At 44.4% G+C, this 19,530-nt stretch overlaps 1 protein-coding gene across 1 annotated transcript in view; it reads right to left on the reverse strand.

Annotated features, from left to right (window-relative positions):
* LOC140410474 (CUB and sushi domain-containing protein 1-like) overlaps positions 1-19,530 on the reverse strand; it is a 3,392,839-nt gene continuing 3,373,309 nt past the window's right edge. The window contains exons 67-71 of the mRNA XM_072498599.1: positions 16,002-16,114; positions 11,674-11,761; positions 7,864-8,002; positions 6,250-6,342; positions 1-5,417 (exon numbers count right to left, since the gene is read on the reverse strand). Of these exons, the coding sequence (XP_072354700.1) occupies positions 5,258-5,417; positions 6,250-6,342; positions 7,864-8,002; positions 11,674-11,761; positions 16,002-16,114 (593 nt within the window). The 3' untranslated portion in view covers positions 1-5,257. The remainder of the gene's footprint in view (positions 5,418-6,249; positions 6,343-7,863; positions 8,003-11,673; positions 11,762-16,001; positions 16,115-19,530) is intronic.

Raw genomic sequence — 19,530 nt, forward strand, 5'->3', positions numbered from 1 at the left:
TTGTGATGAAGTATTTAATTAGAGTTTTAACTTAGCTTCAAAGGTGGGCAGCATTGCACAGGCTATAATACAATCTTCTATCACAGATTTTAATGGTAAAAAGGGAATACTGGTCATTGTAACAGGCCACTGTAATGATAACTTTCATGTGCAATAAAATCAAAAATTTAAAACTGGCTATAGATGCTACTCTTTAAACAAGATTTCTTTTTACAGTATAGGGAAAATTATTTCTTTTACATAGTAAAAAACACATTTATTTTAACACCTTTTTACCTACAATATTGAAAAAGGTTTGGCATATTTAATAATTTTACAAATTCTTCATTAAAAATATATCTCTGTACAAAAGGATCTTTTGCACCTACTTCAAGTCAACAGCGAGGAGTGGAATGGGATAATGATAATGTGGTTGATGCGATGCCATTGAAATGATTAATAGGCTTTTTACAGCATCTGGTTTGTTTTTACAAAATATTTTACACAGAAAACATTATTGCAACCAGCCTGAATAAAGGCAAAACTTGTAAGATAAGCAGCAGCTTACAACACAGAAGTACATGGTCCTGCCTCAGAAAGTCTTCTCTGGGAGTTTTCAGCTCATATTCAAATTGACCTTTTCTCCACCATTCCCCAGTAGCATTTCTTTGAACTCTCCATTACGCTCAAAGAAGCTGTACTCTCAGTATTTCCCATCACACAACTAGTGGGCTCATGTTTACTAATAATAACTACTGTTCAGACAGCAAGACCAGAGGTAGCAATGAGAATTTGAAATGTTTTCTTTTTCAATGCAAGACTGAGATTTGCTGCTCCATAGTTCAGAAAACCATGAAGCTGAACCTTAATCGTACTACCTAGAAATAGAATCTCCACCTCTGGTTGGATGTATTTCTGTAGGTTGTATCACAATACCTTCCATTTCCACTGCCCTACACAGTCAAGTAGCCTTTCATCCCAATCTGCAATATTTTTATAATCAACAAATAAAAGTTTTACCAAAGAAAAAAAATCATTATTTTGAATGTCTCCTATGATTTCTCACAGCAATGCCGTGGAGATTAAATTTTAATCCCAAGAGATTTTGGAAACAGCCTAGAAGGTTCATACGTTTATCTAGGGTCTCTCGTGGAAAAGGAATTGAGTGCATCCTTTCCATTATTACAGGACGGTAACATCCATAATGGCCGGTTAAGATGCCACAGGCCAAAGTCTCTCCCACCCCCGCTCTCTCTCCTAACTCTGCCTGCTGAGGTCAACAGCATCAAGATACAACACCAAGGTCTTGGTGGCCCAAAATCTACCAGCCAGAAGAAAGGCAGCAACTACTTGGGAAATACCACTGTCTGCAAGTTCACCTCCAAACCACACAGCATCCAAACTTGAAAATACCTCCCAGTTCCTTTTGCACCACTGGGTCAAAACCCTGGAACTTCCTTACCAACAGCATGATGGGCATACTATACCACACAGACTGCAGTCTTTCAAGAAGGCAGCACACCCACCATCACCTTCTCAAGGACAATTCAGAATGGACAATATTTTAAAAATTCCTGCACGACTATCCAACTTATATTTGCCATTAATCTGTTAGGATTGTATGTATTTTTTCACCCCTTTGATTGGCAGCTAATCATTTAAAGAAAGTGATTCTTCTTTTAATTGAAATCATGACGTGTACCCACCAGTAGCAGAGGCCAGTTATTTTTCAGCTAGTACAATAGAAGAGGCTGCACTACCAGTATTTTAAACACTCTTCACAACCTGGGCCCAATGTAATCCAATTTTGCGTTACAAAAGCATCATTTGGACATCATTTTATCATGTGAATAACATCGGTGGACAATCGTGGTATAATGTCGTGCTTGCGTTCAGGATAGTCCTTTAACAGTTTACAAAATAGAATTATTATATGGACACAGACTTTGAATTTGTCATTACCTATTCTTTAAAGCAAATCCACACTTCCCACTGCAGTTTTTGATAGTATGAGACTGGCTTTCTTATGAGTAACTGAAATCCTAATTTTACAAAGCTGATCTTTTGGGCTTACATGCCACCTTGTACCTCGCCAAATTGTCCCTTGATGGGATATTGTGATGGGATATTGTCCCAGGAAAGATGATCTTTCCTCTGCAATTTCTGTCAGGTCCTGTACTGCAGTCCAGAGAACAGGTGGTGTATTTCCATCAGCACACCCATTTTGACCATAGTGCGTAGCCTCGAGGCAGTCCATATCTATGTCAATAAGCAGTTTGGATTGCTGACTTTCACAAGGACATGATTTATTCAGTGTATAAATTGAGCCCTTTATTCTCTCCATTATCAGCCTGCCTTTATAATATATATCAAGCAGATCCTTATTTGTCTTATTAAGTGTATAAAAGGGAATCTAAAATTACAATCTGATTGATGTTACTTTTCTTTGTTAAGCACAGTATCACGGAAAAACAGAGCAGGTTGATTTGCAGTCAAGGTCTGTGGGGTGTGATATGGAAAAGCTTAAAGGTAAGTACATGCTTTCATGTGTTAATCATCTAAGGTCCATGATCAAGTTTTCATATCATGTTCAAACTGGAATCTTTGTATTTTGTCATTTGAACTTGCATTCTATGACTCCTCTGAAATTTCACCTTGTCTTGAAGATAAAATCTTTGAGTTTTATGTTTGATGGAAAAATATTGAATGCTTTTTGTTCAAGTTGTGCATGCTTGCGAAAGTGATAAAATACATGCATGCATGACTGTGTATCTGCTATCACAGGTAATCTAAACAAGGAGGTTGTTCAAAATTAATGTAACCACTGTTTCAGAACCAAATTTATAAAATTTCAAAATAAAGAACATACATATGTCTTCCGAGCTGTTGTGTCCTTTACATCCTCCCCAGTTCAGTTAATAATTGCTGAACAATACAGTTTTAAATTAAATGTAATTACTAAAAAGCAATAAGGCCCATTTAATTCATTACTGGGACTATGGTACATCCTCATTGCAGAATGGAAAACAAGAAGAAAAATGGAGGAAGCTCTGTTCATCACGTTTGGAGAATTCTGACACGCTTTTAGCCAGGAACAAAATATTTTTATTTTCAAAAAAATAAAATCTTTGAGTTTTATGTTTCTCCAGCCAAATGTCATAATAACAGAATATTTTTCTAACCTCTCTCTCCCAGTAACATTATTCATTTACCAAGGTCAGGGTGGGCAATAGGAGCTGAGACCTCGATAAGATTAAACAAGAGTAAGTGGGGACTATCACATAGAAATGACTGTTGGTGATGGTAATGCACAAACACTTTCAGGGTAAAATTTCCAGGGTTTTTTTTTCATCTCCCAATGTAACTTGGGATGGAAAATGGGTAGAAACACTAGCGAACTGGCTTCCACCGTCTGCTAGTTTAGCTATGTCAAATCATTTAAACAACACATCACCGACGGTAATCTCTAAGATTTTAAACCCCAAGATTTTGCATTACCCTTGCCCCATGAATCTGTAGGTTCGCAGTTTGGACGGACCTATTTAGAAACCTGGTAACGTTGTTGCTGACTGCACAAAGTGAATTTTTGCAAGAGAGTTTTTCTATGCTGAAGCTGTGAACGAGACGGTTTACCCTGCTAGGCTGTATGTCAGATATATTGAAGAAATCACAACAGTTTTCTACATTTTCTCTTGTACAGTTCCAACTAGTTTTGGGTAAAGCTGTGAGATACAGAGGTCACAATTGAAGGCACTCTTTAGAATGAATAAAACATCATCTAAAAACAAAATAATCCACATTCTCCTCTCCTCTCAGCCCAACAATGTGCACACTTTCCCCAAAAGAAAAACTTACATATTTTGCTAAATACATTTTATTTCTCTCTGTGAGCCCCACAGTTTGATGGTTGTCTTTGGGAAGTCAGAACAAATCGATCAGTGAATGTCCTTTATGTGGCCATCAATGGCGGTCATATGCTGGCCAAGTGTGAGGACTGACTTTCATTCTCTATTGTATTCTCTCACGCATGATTCCCCCTCCCCCCCCTTTCCCCACCTCCACGTTTCGGGATACTTCACCCTCATGCTTTGTCCATCACACAGGTAAGCATGGCGGATCTCAATTTCTGCTAGGTAACTCGAAAGGACCCTTGGCAAACAGTGCCATGTACCAACCCTACTAAGGACCCCTCATCTCCCCTACCACAACAACTGTATCATTTGACTTTTATTTTTTTTAAACAAAAAAAACCATAAAATGGTGCAACAATTTTTCTTACATTCTTCTTGGGAAAATAAACAGTTAATTTTTTTTCACTAAATATAATTTACAAAAGGCAGTGTTTATATAAGCTCTCTGACAAACAGAATAGATTTCCATGATAATATTTCTGAATTACAGCCTGTGGAGGTTCAGAAAAATGCATATTGTTCTGAAATATAGTATTGTGTTAAAAATTCAGCTAGTTCCATTCTTTTTGGCTTTAAATTCAAATAATGATACCCAATCAATGTTTCTTAAAGGAACTATCAAAAGCCCTCAGGAACCTTTCTCACTCACAAGCCTGAAATCAATAGAAACCGACTCTATAAGAATGTAAGCTTGAAGGAAAATACTGCAGCATTCTGATATCTTATTTTTTAGCATTGAAAAGGTTATGTGGTGTTCAGCAATGGAAACTGAAGTCTTAAAGCAAATATGTTTTATGTACAATGGTCAGTGTGCAGAAACCCTGTACCCTACTTGATGCCAATATCCTACTCATTCATTCATAACACACTAGTGCAAAGAATTGTGCAGTAGATTCGCCATATAACAGAGATGAAAACAATTCCCAAGCTGCCTGCCCTGTTTTAGGACAGTGACCTTATTTTGTGATGTAGATAGCTGTAAATTATAATTATGTTGAAAGTCTGTTAGTGTCAGCAATGGAGCAGCTTTTGTCCTTCTTCTTCGGTCCATTTTACCTCTTCTTGGAAGAATACATAACTCAAAAAAGAAGAAAACTCTGCCATTTGCATCCAGAGCAGAAAGATTCAAACCCATCCATGATTGGTTCTGGTTCTTCCTGTGTTAGGAGTCTAGAAGGAATTGCTTTGACTTGTTGTCTGAGGATATTAACCCAGCAAAAACTCAGTTGACCGTGTTTGTCCTAACAAAAGTTATCACTGCGAAGCAAGCAGTGGGACAGAGCAATGTGGTATATGGCACCAAAGGAGTTCCTGCTCGCCAGATAGAGGTATGGCTAATATCATTTAGTCAGCAGTCAAAGTGAGGGCTATACTACTGTACACACAGTGTTCAGTGTTGTGTCAAATCGCACAGCCTTTGCCTCAGTGGGCTTTAAGTTAGTATCATACATAGGATTTTCAAATGAAGCCTGTCCATTTGTGTTCTCGTGGCCAACATAGCCATTGTATTGTACTTTTGGTCTTGATCTAGAATGAAAAGGAACAAAAATAACATTAGTGTTTTTGTAAACAACCTTCGCAAGTGTAAAGAGTAGATCAACATGGAAAGGAGTGGCCAATTAGCAAAGGCTGCTCCAAAACATCCCTCAAAGATTGGTTGCCCAGTCCTGCAAGATCACCACTCTACCAGGCAGAACCATTGATATATTGACCAAGTCCAGGAACCATCACTAAATCATCTTAAACCCAAAACTGCACAATCTATCCATTTTTGTTTACGATCCTATGGGCAACCAGAATGTATTCTCCCATCTGTACTTCCTGTCAAAATATTAAAGTTCCCTCACAAATGTATGTGTTCTTTTGGAAAGTATTTTTATTTATATGTTTCTCAGGCATATCTAATCATAATGATATGTTATTAACTTCAAAAGAGCAACAAATTTTGGACATCAGTTGGACAACTGCAACAGATAAACAGCCGTGTCTTTGATTAGAGGATGATTGCCAAGAGATACATGAAATAAACAGAATGTTTACCAAGCTCCTCCCTTAACAAATGGACTGGTATGGGACAGGAACATCCTAGTTCTGATCTATGGTCTGTGCTCAGTCAGCTGGTCTCAGCTTGGCTGACAATGGGGGAGCCACAGTTTGCCTCAGTGGTCCTGGGCAAAGGAGAGATAGAGAGAGAGAGAGAGAAAAAGAGAGGAAGAGCAACCAAGCAGGACTGCCCTCCTGATTGCCATCCAATGACACCCCCTCCTGCCTGTCGGTGCACATTTGTGGAAGACAGCTGGGGAAGATTTGGGCTCTTCTGTGATGCCCCCCCATGGTTGAATAATGCGCCAGCACTCACCGTCTAGGCTCACACATGAAGAATGGCCACTTGGGCAAGGTATTGGAAGGCTGTCGACGCCTATGGAAGCGTACCCCAGCATGTGTCACCGCCCTCAGGAGAGGATAAAAAAGAAAAGCAGAAAGTTGGGATGGAAGGAAGAAGGATTTTCACTAACATAAGTTATGAACAGTACAATATTGTACAGAGACAGAAAACATATGAGGTAGGCTACAGCATAGAGTTAAGCTATTCATTATGTTCCAGAAGGAATGGGATCCACTTTTTAAAATAGTAAAAATCATTTAGGATTAATTTACCAAATATCGTTACCAGATATCCTTTTCTTAAAAAGAGTAAGAAAGGGGATAACTATATATTTTGGGGAAACTAGCCGCAATGCAAAAGAGCTGGGTCAGATACAGATACAGTAATTATTCAGTGGATGTAGTATATAGAATCAATGTCATTTCAAATGTTTGAAACTCTATGGCTGCTGGTAGGTCCAGGACCTAATTGTTAAATTTCCACCTTGCTGTAGCTCCAGTAATTCAGCATTCCAGCAATAAAGCTTCACGAGCATTTATAATTACTATATTGTCATCTAATGTATGGAAATAGACACAAGTTGAAAAAAAGACACAAGCTTACCCTATCATCCTGATTTCACTCCTATTTTCTGTATGCTATTCTAAATTTTATGCTTACTTTAACTCAGTTCTTTAACATGTTCGATCCATTCGAGTTATTGATTTTGTTTTAAATCTGAAAGTTTTCATGTACTTTTATTTTACTGATTCTGTCATCCTATCTAACAAATTGGTTCCTAAGGACATTTGCAGCTAATCTAGTGACAAAGGTCCCATGACTGATGTAGAGCTGTTTTAGATAACACAAGGTCACACCTTGTTGCAATTTCCTGCTGCCAAACAAGAAGGGCTGCCAACTGATACCTATTAGCTATCCCGGAAAAAGAGGCATGCAAAACTCATCCCTAATGCAAAGGGGTTATCTCAATATGTTTTTAAGCAAGTTCAGTCACTCTTCCTCATATCAGTTTCTCAGTGTGTGCATTTAAAATGGAGCAAATCATGACGGTGGCTATGAATATTACTATTCCTCAAAGGAGCTTCACAAAGACCTCACTCTAGCTCATTTGGCTGGATGGCTGGTTTACAATGTGGTGCAGTGCCAATTGCCGTACCGGCTGTGGTTATTCGTGAAGACCCTGCCTTCTTAACCTTGCCCCTTGCCTGAAGTGTGGTGACCCACAGGCTAAATCACCACCAGTCAGTTCTCTCTCAAAAAGGGGGAGCAGCCTATGGTCCTCTGGTGATATTTGCATTTCTAATTAAAACTAGGTATTTTCAGTCCCCCTAATCTGATCAGATAAAGTATCTGGTCAGCCAATCTCTAACTGCCTGCTGAAAAAAAGTGATGACATATCATTCTGATCATTGCATACAATTAACACCCTTTATTTTTAAAAGGGTGACATTCTTCATCAATACTTCTGAGCCATCCATTTTGACAAAATTCCTTTGTAGTCAATATCAGGCTGATTGCACTGAGAAATGTTAACTCTTATTTTTCTACATATTACGATGCTCATGCATAAAAGATGAAAATTTTCACCTGTGTTTGTAGAGGTAAAAAGCAAATCCTGATAAAATGAGCGCAAAGAAAGGTACCAGGATGGCAGCTGCTACTGAACTACTGTTTGTGCTGTAGTAATGATTGGATTTATCTCTGTCCACTGCTCCTCCCAGTAGTCCTGAAAGTGAGACAAAGCAGGAATTAAGTGGCCAAATCCATACAAAGACGATGAACATATGAAGGTCCTGAAACAGAAGATGAAGTGGAGGGAAGCAAGATGCAAAGGAGGCCAAAGTCAGAGGCGTGAAAAACACAAGCTGCCATACAGAGCTAGAGGTGATTAAGAAACCATTTGAGACAAGAATTTTGAACATTTTAAGGCGCGGTTGGCTGGCATAAGGTGGGTGGAATCTTAATGTTCAGCAGCTTTCACAATTTCTTCAAGGTGGTCCCCAAGGAAAGCTTTGGTGCAATTGAGCCTGGAGATGACAAAGGTGCAACTGAAAGCTTCAACAACGGTAGTGTGAGAAGAGGTCAGGACAGAATGTAAGGAGGCAGCTTTAATGAGGGTTAGAATGTCGGCATTGAAAGTAAACTCAAGATCATGCATGCTGTGGACAACCAGGTCAATCCTGAACGAGCAGCTAGGAATGGGAACGTAATCCAGGGCTAGGATGCGGAGTCCCTGGTAGAAGTCAGAGTGGTTGACTGTGTTAAATCGGACAAATATAATGCTTACCTGCAACATGAGGGGAAAATTTCTCGACAAAGCAGGGGTCTTGTGGCACAGTCCTAGTGTCGTGCCTCTGAGCTAGAAGCTCTGGGTTCGAGACCCACCCCAGAACATGAAGGCCAAGGAAGGCGCGTTCATAATATGGCCAACCCGTCAACATGCCAATGGCAGAGGGAAAGAGCGGAAAAGAGTCCTGGTCAGCCATGCTAGATGCAACGTGGCACCTCTCAAGCTAAAATCCCCTGGCAGCAGGTTAGTGATTTGTTCCAAGAGAAACATCATTATGGGAACAGATGAAAATCTGACCTGTGCACCACCAGGTTCAGGAAGAGAAACAACAACAACAGGTGAGGTTTGGGTTTGTGTGCAGTTCTAACTTTAAAAAATTACAAACCTCAGTCCAGTTCCTTTGAACCTGCCCCCTTCTGGTTGGGACGGTAGGGATTATGATCAACTGCTTTCAGGAGACGGGCTGCATGACTAGGACCTTACCTGCGTACCAGTTTAAATGCTGGGCGGTTGGGTTTTCTGAGGTCTAGAAAACCAGCCAACAAAAGGAGGCAGGACGCTAAATGGAAGAGTTAGGTGCTTTCCAGCCCTGCTTGTGGGCCAGGAGGAGCAACAGTGCTTCCCACTCCCCAAGCTATCCTGTTAACCTCTCTATAGATTGGGCTCCAAACCTGTGAGCCCCCACCCCACGATCAACATCAACGGGACCGAGGTGGAGATGGTTAACAGCTTGACGATCCCTCCCCCTGCTGCCCCTAACCCATCCTCTGAGCCAAGGGCTTCTGACTCCTGAACTTGGATTTTGATTTGTTTATTTATTGTCATGTGTACCAAGGTATAGTGAAAAGTATTTTCCTGCGAGCAGGTCAAACAGATCATTTAGTACATAAAAATAAAAGAAAAGAAAAAGAAAATACATAAAAGGGCAACACAGGGTCCACAATGTAAATACATAGACACCGGCATCGGGTGAAGCATTCAGGAGTGTAGTATTAATCAGTTCAGTCCATAAAAGGGTCGTTTAGGAGTCTGGTAACAGCGGGGAAGAAGGTGTTTCTGAATCTGTTGAAAAAAAAATGAAAATCGCTTATTGTCACAAGTAGGCTCCAATGAAATTACTGTGAAAAGCCCCGAGTCACCACATTCCGGCGCCTGTTCGGGGAGGCTGTTACGGGAATTGAACCGTGCTGCTGGCCTGCCTTGGTCTGCATTCAAAGCCAGCAATTTAGCTCTGTGCTAAACAGCCCCTGAAGGTGAAAGTTAGTGCGTGTTCTCAGACTTTTGAATCTCCTGCCCAATGAGAGAAGTTGGAAGAGTGAGTAAGCCGGGTGGGAGGGTCTTTGATAATGCTGCCCGCTTTCCCCAGGCAACGGGAAGTGTAGATAGAGTCAGTGGATTGGAGGCAGGTTTGTGTGATGGACTGGGCTGTGTTCACGACTCTCTGAAGTTTCTTGCGGTCTTGGGCCAAGCAGTTGCCATACCAGGCTGTGATGCAGCCATGTAGGATGCTATCTATGGTGCATCTGTAAAAGTTGGTAAGAGTCAGTGTGACATGCCAAATTTCCTTAGTTTCCTGAGGAAGTATAGGCGCTGTTGTGCTTTCTTGGTGGTAGCGTCGATATGGGCGGACCAGGACAGATTTTTGGTGATGTGCACTCCTAGGAATTTGAAGCTGTTAACCATCTCCACCTCGGCCCCGTTGATGGTGACAGGGGTGTGTCGAGTACTTTGCTTCCTGAAGTCAATGACCAACTCTTTAGTTTTGCTGGCATTGAGGGATAGATTGTTGTCGCTGCATCACTCCACTAGGTTCTCTATCTCCCTCCTGTATTCTGACTCGTCATTATTCGACATCCGACCCACTATGGTTGTGTCGTCAGCAAACATGTAGATGGAGTTGGAACCAAATTTTACCATCGTATGTGTACGTGGAGTATAGTCGGGGGCTAAGTACGCAGCCTTGTGGGGCCCCAGTATTGAGGACTATTGTGGAGGAGGTGTTATTGTTTATTCTAACTGATTGTGGTCTGTCCTATCTATGAACTCTCCAATGTCTCAAACCCAAAACCTTCCAGGCCCCGACCCACCAGTGGTAACCCAGATGGATGCCCACCCTCTCCGGGACCCCAACAACGTTGCACTCCAACCCTGATCTCTCCCTCCCTCTTTGCCAACTGCAGCCTGCTGTTACATGCCTACACAATCAGCCTCTCAATCTAGCTGCCTATAACTGGGAAACAGAGTCAATAAATGGTCATCAGGTCCTGCTATTAAATTGGTCAGCTCCTGGGGTTTTCCAACCACTAAACCAGTAGCGCCCCCACCCCCAGCATCCCCCAAGCCTCTGCTGCTAATGTCAATGACTCCGAGAGACAGATCCCATCCACGCAATATAAAAATAAGCTGTGAATCTGAATGAGAATCAGAAAGTGTTGGAAATACCCAGCAGCCTTGTCAGTATCTGCACAGAAGAAAGATAAGTTAATATTTTGAATGACGAATCGACCTTTCATCAGACCTCGAGGCAGGATGTCAAAGCAATTTAATGAAATGGAACAGGGCAAAGGAGGTGGGATAATGATCAGTGATAATGTAATCATTCCACCTTTAAATGGAAAATTATTAGGAAAACAAGCACAGAAATAGGGTTAAGGAAACAGAGTGATGTTAATCTGAGGGCTTTTAACAAGTCTCTCAAATTTACACCATGAGGTACTAATGCATGATTGTTTCGCATTTGAAAAGACTTTATCTGCTCTTTCAGAAGAAAAATCAATGAGTTAACGTAAAATAGTGGATAGAAGAATTCCAGGCACATATATTAAGCAATTGCACAGTATCCCACGGCATCATTTCAAGGCCAATAAAATCTCTTTCCATTCCATTTCCATTGCTGCTTATGGAGATACTCTTTATTTTCTGTATTTTGAAGGTTGTTCTGGAAAGTCTAGAGCATAAGTCCAGTGTCAAGATTTTTAATAATCTGTCCGCAGATTGTACAAATTGTGTTCTTGTCCAGTCTGTTACTATCCACCAGTAGTCCCGGATTAATTTTGTTCAAATATTCTTTGTTGTTGACATCAAGTAAACCCTGATTCATTACTTACCTTGCCTCTGAAAGCCAAATTGTCGAAAGTCTTTGCCTTGAACAAATCCCTGGTAGACAAAGGTCCTGCCTTCTGGTTCAGCTGATACCTAAATTTAACATGAAAAACACCTTGTTTTGATGCAGATTTGGTTAGCTCATAATATACTTGCGGATAAAAATTTGATTAGCTCCCTTAGTCTGCACAGGGATCGCGATACGTAATTACCACCCATCCGGTCGAGTTGAGGTAGGAAATATGCAAACTTCACATGATTGTTATGTGCAGGCCAGCATGAAAGATGCTGCTGACTCAGGGGCATTACCCTTTGTAAAGGCAGCCTAGTCCTCTCAAAGGGGAGGCACACGCATGCCACATCAGCTGATAGAACTGTGTCGGAAGTCTCCGAGGGTAGGAAGTCTGCCAATGGCCAGAATGAGGGATCAAAGGCTTCTTTTAGCTGCAATGCCGAGGTTTTTGTGCAGGAGGCCAAGGAGGAGGAGAGTGACCATGTTGCCATAAAAAGCCACTAAAGCACACCCTACAAAGGGAATGGGAGGTGAACCCCTAAAATCTGGCACCAAGGTCATAGATACAGTGCCAGGACATGTTCAATGAGCTCACAGGAGTGGTCAAGCTGCAAGAAAGAATACATCTTCCAATGATATGTCTTGTCAACCATAACAACTGACTCTCCCACAGCTCAATGCACCACAGTCCCATCATACACCCGTCAGCACTCAGGACTCATGCCTCATGGCTCACATTTGGATATTCCACCTCACCCTCACAAACCTACCAACCTCACGCCCACAACTCGCAGCTTACACATAATTCCAGCTATCAGTTATGTCAGACACATCACGCAGACACATTGCAACATACTCATTGATTTTCGTCCCTCTCCTGCGGATACCACACATAACAGAAGGAAACAGCAGTGGCGAACAGGGGGGGGGGGGGAAGAGAGCATCTAACAGTTCAGCACGTGGCAAAATCTCAGGCAGGCTCTTGGTCAAAGAATACAAATGAGGGATGGGTGTCTTACCCGAATTAGCCTACGGATGGCTCTTGACCACAACAATACAGTTGACTTTTAACTGCCCTCCGAAATGACTGAGAGCAAGTCATTCAGGTGTACCCTAATGCTGAGATGGTGGCAGTACAGTACACGGTGCCAGTAGAGATGGTGGCGGTACAGGAAACGGTTCCAGCAGAGGTGGTGGTGGTACAGTACACGGTGTTAGCAGAGATGGTGGTGGTACGGAAAACGGTTCCAGCAGAGGTGGTGGCGGTACAGGAAACAGTGCCAACAGAGGTGGTGGCGGGACAGGAAATGGTGCCAGCAGAGGTGGTGGGGGTACAGTACACAGTGCCAGCAGAGGTGGTGACGGTACAGGAAACAGTGCCAACAGAGGTGGTGGCGGGACAGGAAACGGTTCCAGCAGAGGTGGTGGGGGTATAGTACACAGTGCCAGCAGAGGTGGTGCGGGTACAGTACACGGTTCCAGCAGAGGTGGTGGGGGTATAGTACACGGTGCCAGCAGAGGTGGTGGGGGTACAGTACACGGTGTTAGCAGAGGTGGTGGCGGTACAGTACACAGTGCCAGCAGAGGTGGTGGCGGTACGGGAAACGGTTCCAGCAGAGGTGGTGGCGGTACAGGAAACGGTTCCAGCAGAGGAGGTGGCGGTACAGGAAACGGTTCCAGCAGAGGTGGTGGGGGTACAGTACACGGTGTTAGCAGAGATGGTGGTGGTACAGTACACAGTGCCAGCAGAGGTGGTGGGGGTACAGTACACGGTATTAGCAGAGATGGTGGTGGTACAGTACACAGTGCCAGCAGAGGTGGTGGGGGTACAGTACACGGTGCCAGCAGAGGTGGTGGGGGTACAGTACACGGTGTTAGCAGAGATGGTGGTGGTACAGGAAACGGTGCCAGCAGAGGTGGTGGGGGTACAGTACACAGTGCCAGCAGAGGTGGTGGGGGTACAGTACACGGGGCCAGCAGAGGTGGTGGGGGTACAGTACACGGTGCAAGCAGAGGTGGTGGGGGTACAGTACACGGTTCCAGCAGAGGTGGTGGGGGGATAGTACACGGTGCCAGCAGAGGTGGTGGGGGTACAGTACACGGTGTTAGCAGAGATAGTGGTGGTACGGGAAACGGTGCCAGCAGAGGTGGTGGGGGTACAGTACACGGTGTTAGCAGAGATGGTGGTGGTACGGGAAACGGTGCCAGCAGAGGTGGTGGGGGTACAGTACACAGTGCCAGCAGAGGTGGTGGTGGTACAGTACACAGTGTTAGCAGAGGTGGTGGTGGTACGGGAAACGGTGCCAGCAGAGGTGGTGGGGGTACAGTACACAGTGCCAGCAGAGGTGGTGGGGGTACAGTAAACAGTGTTAGCAGAGGTGGTGGCGGTACAGGAAACGGTTCCAGCAGAGGAGGTGGCGGTACAGGAAACGGTTCCAGCAGAGGTGGTGGGGGTACAGTACACGGTGTTAGCAGAGGTGGGGGTGGTACAGTACACAGTGCCAGCAGAGGTGGTGGGGGTACAGTACACGGTATTAGTAGAGATGGTGGTGGTACAGTACACAGTGCCAGCAGAGGGGGTGGGGGTACAGTACACGGGGCCAGCAGAGGTGGTGGGGGTACAGTACACGGTGCAAGCAGAGGTGGTGGGGGTACAGTACACGGTTCCAGCAGAGGTGGTGGGGGTATAGTACACGGTGCCAGCAGAGGTGGTGGGGGTACAGTACACGGTGTTAGCAGAGATGGTGGTGGTACAGGAAACGGTGCCAGCAGAGGTGGTGGGGGTACAGTACACAGTGCCAGCAGAGGTGGTGGGGGTACAGTACACGGGGCCAGCAGAGGTGGTGGGGGTACAGTACACGGTGCAAGCAGAGGTGGTGGGGGTACAGTACACGGTTCCAGCAGAGGTGGTGGGGGTATAGTACACGGTGCCAGCAGAGGTGTGGGGGTACAGTACACGGTGTTAGCAGAGATGGTGGTGGTACAGGAAACGGTGCCAGCAGAGGTGGTGGGGGTACAGTACACAGTGCCAGCAGAGGTGGTGGGGGTACAGTACACGGGGCCAGCAGAGGTGGTGGGGGTACAGTACACGGTGCAAGCAGAGGTGGTGGGGGTACAGTACACGGTTCCAGCAAAGGTGGTGGGGGTATAGTACACGGTGCCAGCAGAGGTGGTGGGGGTACAGTACACGGTGTTAGCAGAGATGGTGGTGGTACAGGAAACGGTTCCAGCAGAGGTGGTGGCGGTACAGTACACGGTGTTAGCAGAGGTGGTGGCGGTACAGGAAACGGTACCAGCAGAGGTGGTGGCGGTACAAGAAACGGTTCCAGCAGAGGTGGTGGGGGTACAGTACACGGTGTTAGCAGAGATGGTGGTGGTACGGGAAACGGTGCCAGCAGAGGTGGTGGGGGTACAGTACACAGTGCCAGCAGAGGTGGTGGGGGTACAGTACACAGTGCCAGCAGAGGTGGTGGGGGTACAGTACACAGTGCCAGCAGAGATGGTGGTGGTACAGTACACAGTGCCAGCAGAGGTGGTGGGGGTACAGTACATGGTGCCAGCAGAGGTGGTGGGGGTACAGTACACGGTGCCAGAAGAGGTGGTAGCAGTACAGGAAACGGTGCCAGCAGATGTGGGGGCGGTACAGTAGTCTTCAATTAATCCAAATTGGCAGGTTGGGAGCCAGATTAGTGCTAGATGCTGATTGATGTCACAATCTGTCTGCACTGCCTGCTTTCAGTGCATGCATGGGACATTAATGATAACATCCTTATAATTATGGTGGACCTCATCTCAAATGGCCTGAAGACGTTCAGTCACCATTTTACAACCTTGTATCTTTACCAATGCTAAAGAGCAAAATTCTGCAGCTTTGAAAACTGGAGCAATTATTCTAAACTTCTAAATTGATGTTTCTGTCCAAACTTTGCCACTCGTAGAATCTTCCAGTCAGAAAAAACCCTTTCTTTCGAACCATCTGTTCTAATGGCGCCAAAGCGTGGAAGATGGCCGTTGAACTTTGGCAGACTTTCCATGCATTAAGAGTCTCATTAACCAACCTGGAGGTGTCCTGACTGATGCATCGGTTACCAAGTTTTAAATCGCTCAGTCAAGCAGCAGAGAGGTTATTTAAACCAACCAGGTTGTCATCATATCCAAAATCAACGAACTGAGTGAGTGCTGTGGTTCTGGAAACGTTCTGTGTGGCACAGATCCATAATGGATAGTGAACAGAACCAATAAAGGATCCTAGTCGGCCTTTTTTGATAAGATTGATCAATTTTGATCAAAATTGCTAATATGAAGAAATCATGCACTTACATGACCGTCCAAAGCCCAGTTGTCATTTCTGAACTTGCTTATAAATATCTCAATAGGTCCTTCGATCTGATAGATCTTCAAGAAAAGTCGTGTTTCTTCTTTTTTATAAATTCCTGCAGGAAAATCACACAAACGGTCAGATTTAGAACAAAGTAGTTTTACTGAAAGACGACCGTCATTAAGGGAAATTTAAATGTTTGTAGACTCGTGCGTCATTTTTGAAAGCTAGGACAGCCAGCAAACTATGTCTCATCAGTTTTGTCGTGTCTGGAAATGCAGCAGATAGTGGCAATGATCATGACCTGATCAGATTATCTGTTTCAGTGATGTGGGCTGAGAGATAACTATCATCCAGGGAACGCCCTGCTCTTCTTCAAACGGAATAGAAATCATTGATTTACACCAGACAACCGACAATAAGAGCTCACATTTGCAGCACGCCTTCAGCATCAACGTCACTACACAGGTATGCAAGGGATAAAAATGACCATAGAAGGATAGATAAAATATTTGACCAACAATTTAAAGGATGGTCTGAAAGTAGATGGAGGTGGAGGGGAATGATTCAGGGAGAAAGTTCTAGAGTGTGGGGCTTTAGTGTCTATAAGCACGATGGTCAATGTTCGAGTAAAGGGCTCAGAATTGTGTATTAGCTCAAGTGACAGTATTTTAAATACCACAGCATCTTTGAAAAAACAAGAGTCCTTACACTTAAAATGATCAATAATCAAAAATAATTTTTTTAATGCTCTATATTTAAACAAATACAATTTTTTTTTTTACAGTAAAGTCCATAGAAGTCCTGTTCAAAAATGTTGAATGTTTCTTAAATGTTATCTCACTGTAATTGAGACTAGAAGGTTGCTTGTAAAGCCATATGATTATCAGAGTGACTTGTCAACAAAGGATGGAGCACTTTCTCTCATTGGGAGGGGCAAGATAGTTTGTCAGAATATTTTCTTCTCATTATAGAGTAAGGATTCAATTTATGGGACACATTACTTAATGTGCTTGTGTGTTGCCTCTGCATCTCTCGGCCTAGATTTGAATCCAGTCTGATTTGAAGCGATGGAAGTCTCCTTCTTCTTGTTGGCCCTAAAGATACTTCCAAACTTAATGCTCCTAAAGTATTTACTGCTCTTTAAAATCAATATTTAACCTGATCTGCAAGGGTTTGATGTCAACAGTAGGCACACAAGATATCTGGTTCAAATAAAACCTGTAGGGATCTTTTCTTCTGCACTAAAGTGACATGTCTGTTAATTCCACTAGGTTGAACACAATATTATCAGGTTATTTTATTTTTCGTTAAGAAAATAGTGAACGGGCGGCACGGTGACGAAGTGGTTAGCATCGCTGCCTCACGGCGCCAAGGACCCAGTTTCGATCCCGGCCCCGGGTCACTGTCCCTGTTGGGTTTGCACATTCTTCCCGTGTCGGCGTGAGTCTCACACCCGCAACCCAAAGATGTGCAGGGTAGGTGGATTGTCCACGCTAAATTGCTCTATAATTGGAAAGAAAAAAGAATTGGGTATTTAAATTAAAAAAAAAAAGAAAATAGTGGACGCAATTATTATTTGGTGAGCATAGCTGAACACTTTAATATCAGAGATACCTGGGGGTGTCTTCCGGTGTGGACCATGGAGTAAGTGGCCACATACAAGGCAGCTCCTGCCCAAGGTTACAGAAAATAGCTCTTTTTAATCAATACAGGGTGGAATTTTGATGAAAAGATGTAGTTGAATCTTGGAGGAGTACGTTCCCCCAGGAATGGTATGTCTCTTGGTTACCAGACCCAGCAGAAACAGTGAGGGATTTGGCTGGTACTGCAGCAAAGACAAAAGTCTCTTCAAGCATGCAGGCGGGGAAGGGCAAGCTCAAAGGCTTCAAACTGACTTGATGGCCTTTATTAAAGCTGAATTCCAACAGCAGAGGGAACAACTGCGAAAAGATCTCGCAAAGGCCATTGAAGAAGCAGTGACGAGACTTCCGATGGCGGCATGGAGGTGTAGGTCGGGCATTCGGCAGCTCCCGTCTGGAATGGACTCTCGGACATTTTTTCAGGAGTTTTCACGGACTTTTTGGGGCAGATTGGTGAAGCAAACACTGCCAAAAGGATTCCCTCTCTGTTGTATGGATAGCTGGACCAGGACTGGCCGGGTGAAACGTTTAAGTCCCAAGAGACAGAAGCGTGCAGAGCAGGCACCGAGGCACGGCATGGCGGCCGGTATAGACCAGGGTCCATGGGCGCAGTGGTCACAGGAGCAACAGGAGTTCCTTAGGGGCTGCTTTGCTGATGTTAAAAAGGACATGCTGGCCCCGATGAAGGCATCAATAGACCAAATGATCGCAACTCAGGCGACACAAGGGAAAGCGATTAAGGAGATGGAGAGAAAGCTATCCGACCATGAGGACGAGTTGGTCGTATTGGACCTTAAGGTGGAGGCGCAGGATGACCTCCACAAAAGTGGAAGGAGAGGCTGGAGGACCTAGAAAACAGGTTCAGGAGACAGAACTTGAGAATCGTGGGCCTCCCCAAAGGTGTGGAGGGGTCGGATGTGGGAGCATTTGTATCCAAGATGCTAGAGACGCTGATAGGGATGGGAGTATTCCCTTGACCCCTGGAGCTGGACGGGGCGCACAGAGCCCTCGCAAGGAAGCCCAAGGTGAATGAACCACCCAGGGCCAAGGTGGTGAGATTTCATCGCTCCTCAGACAAGGAACCTGTCTTGCGGTGGGCAAAAAAAAGAATGGAGCAGCAGGTGGGAGAACAGCGTGATACGCATCTACCAGGATCTGGGTGCGGAGCTGGCCAAGAGGCGTGCTGGATTCAACCGGGCGAAGGTGACCCTCTTCAGCAAGGGTTTGAAATTTGGGATGTAACACCCAGCGAGGCTATGGGTCACGTACAAGGAACGACATCACTATTTTGAGACGCCGGGTTCAGCCCCCCCCCCCTTCCAGGCTGATCACGTGTAATGTTAGCGGTTTTAATGGGCCGGTCAAAAGAGCGCGCATGTTCGCGCTTCTAAAGGAGTTAAAGGCAGACGTAGCGATGCTTCAGGAGACACATTTAAAGCTCGCAGATCATACGAGATTGAGAAAGGGCTGGGTAGGCCAGGTGTTCCATTCAGGGCTGGATTCGAAGACCAGGTGGGTAGCAATTCTGATCAGTAAGTGTGTGGCATTCGAGGCTGGGGGAATTGTGGCAGATATGGGGGAGGTACATAACAGTGAGTGGGAAGTGGGAGGGGGTCCGGGTGGTGTTTGTGAAGGTCTACGCTCTGAATTGGTGATGTGGAATTTATGAGACACAAGCTAGGCAAAGTCCCGGACTTAGAGTCACACAACCTGATCTATAACACAGTCATTGACCCCGAGCTGGACCGGTCAATGTCCAGGACAGGGAAGCGACTGGCAGTGGCTAAGGAACTGAAGGGTTTTATGGAGCAGATGCGGGGGGTGGATCCATGGAGGTTCGTGCGGCCGAGAGCAAAGGAATTCTCTTTTTTCTCCCACGTTCATAAGG

This window comes from Scyliorhinus torazame, chromosome 4 (assembly GCF_047496885.1).
Source record: "Scyliorhinus torazame isolate Kashiwa2021f chromosome 4, sScyTor2.1, whole genome shotgun sequence".
In the NCBI taxonomy this organism is placed as follows: domain Eukaryota; kingdom Metazoa; phylum Chordata; class Chondrichthyes; order Carcharhiniformes; family Scyliorhinidae; genus Scyliorhinus; species Scyliorhinus torazame.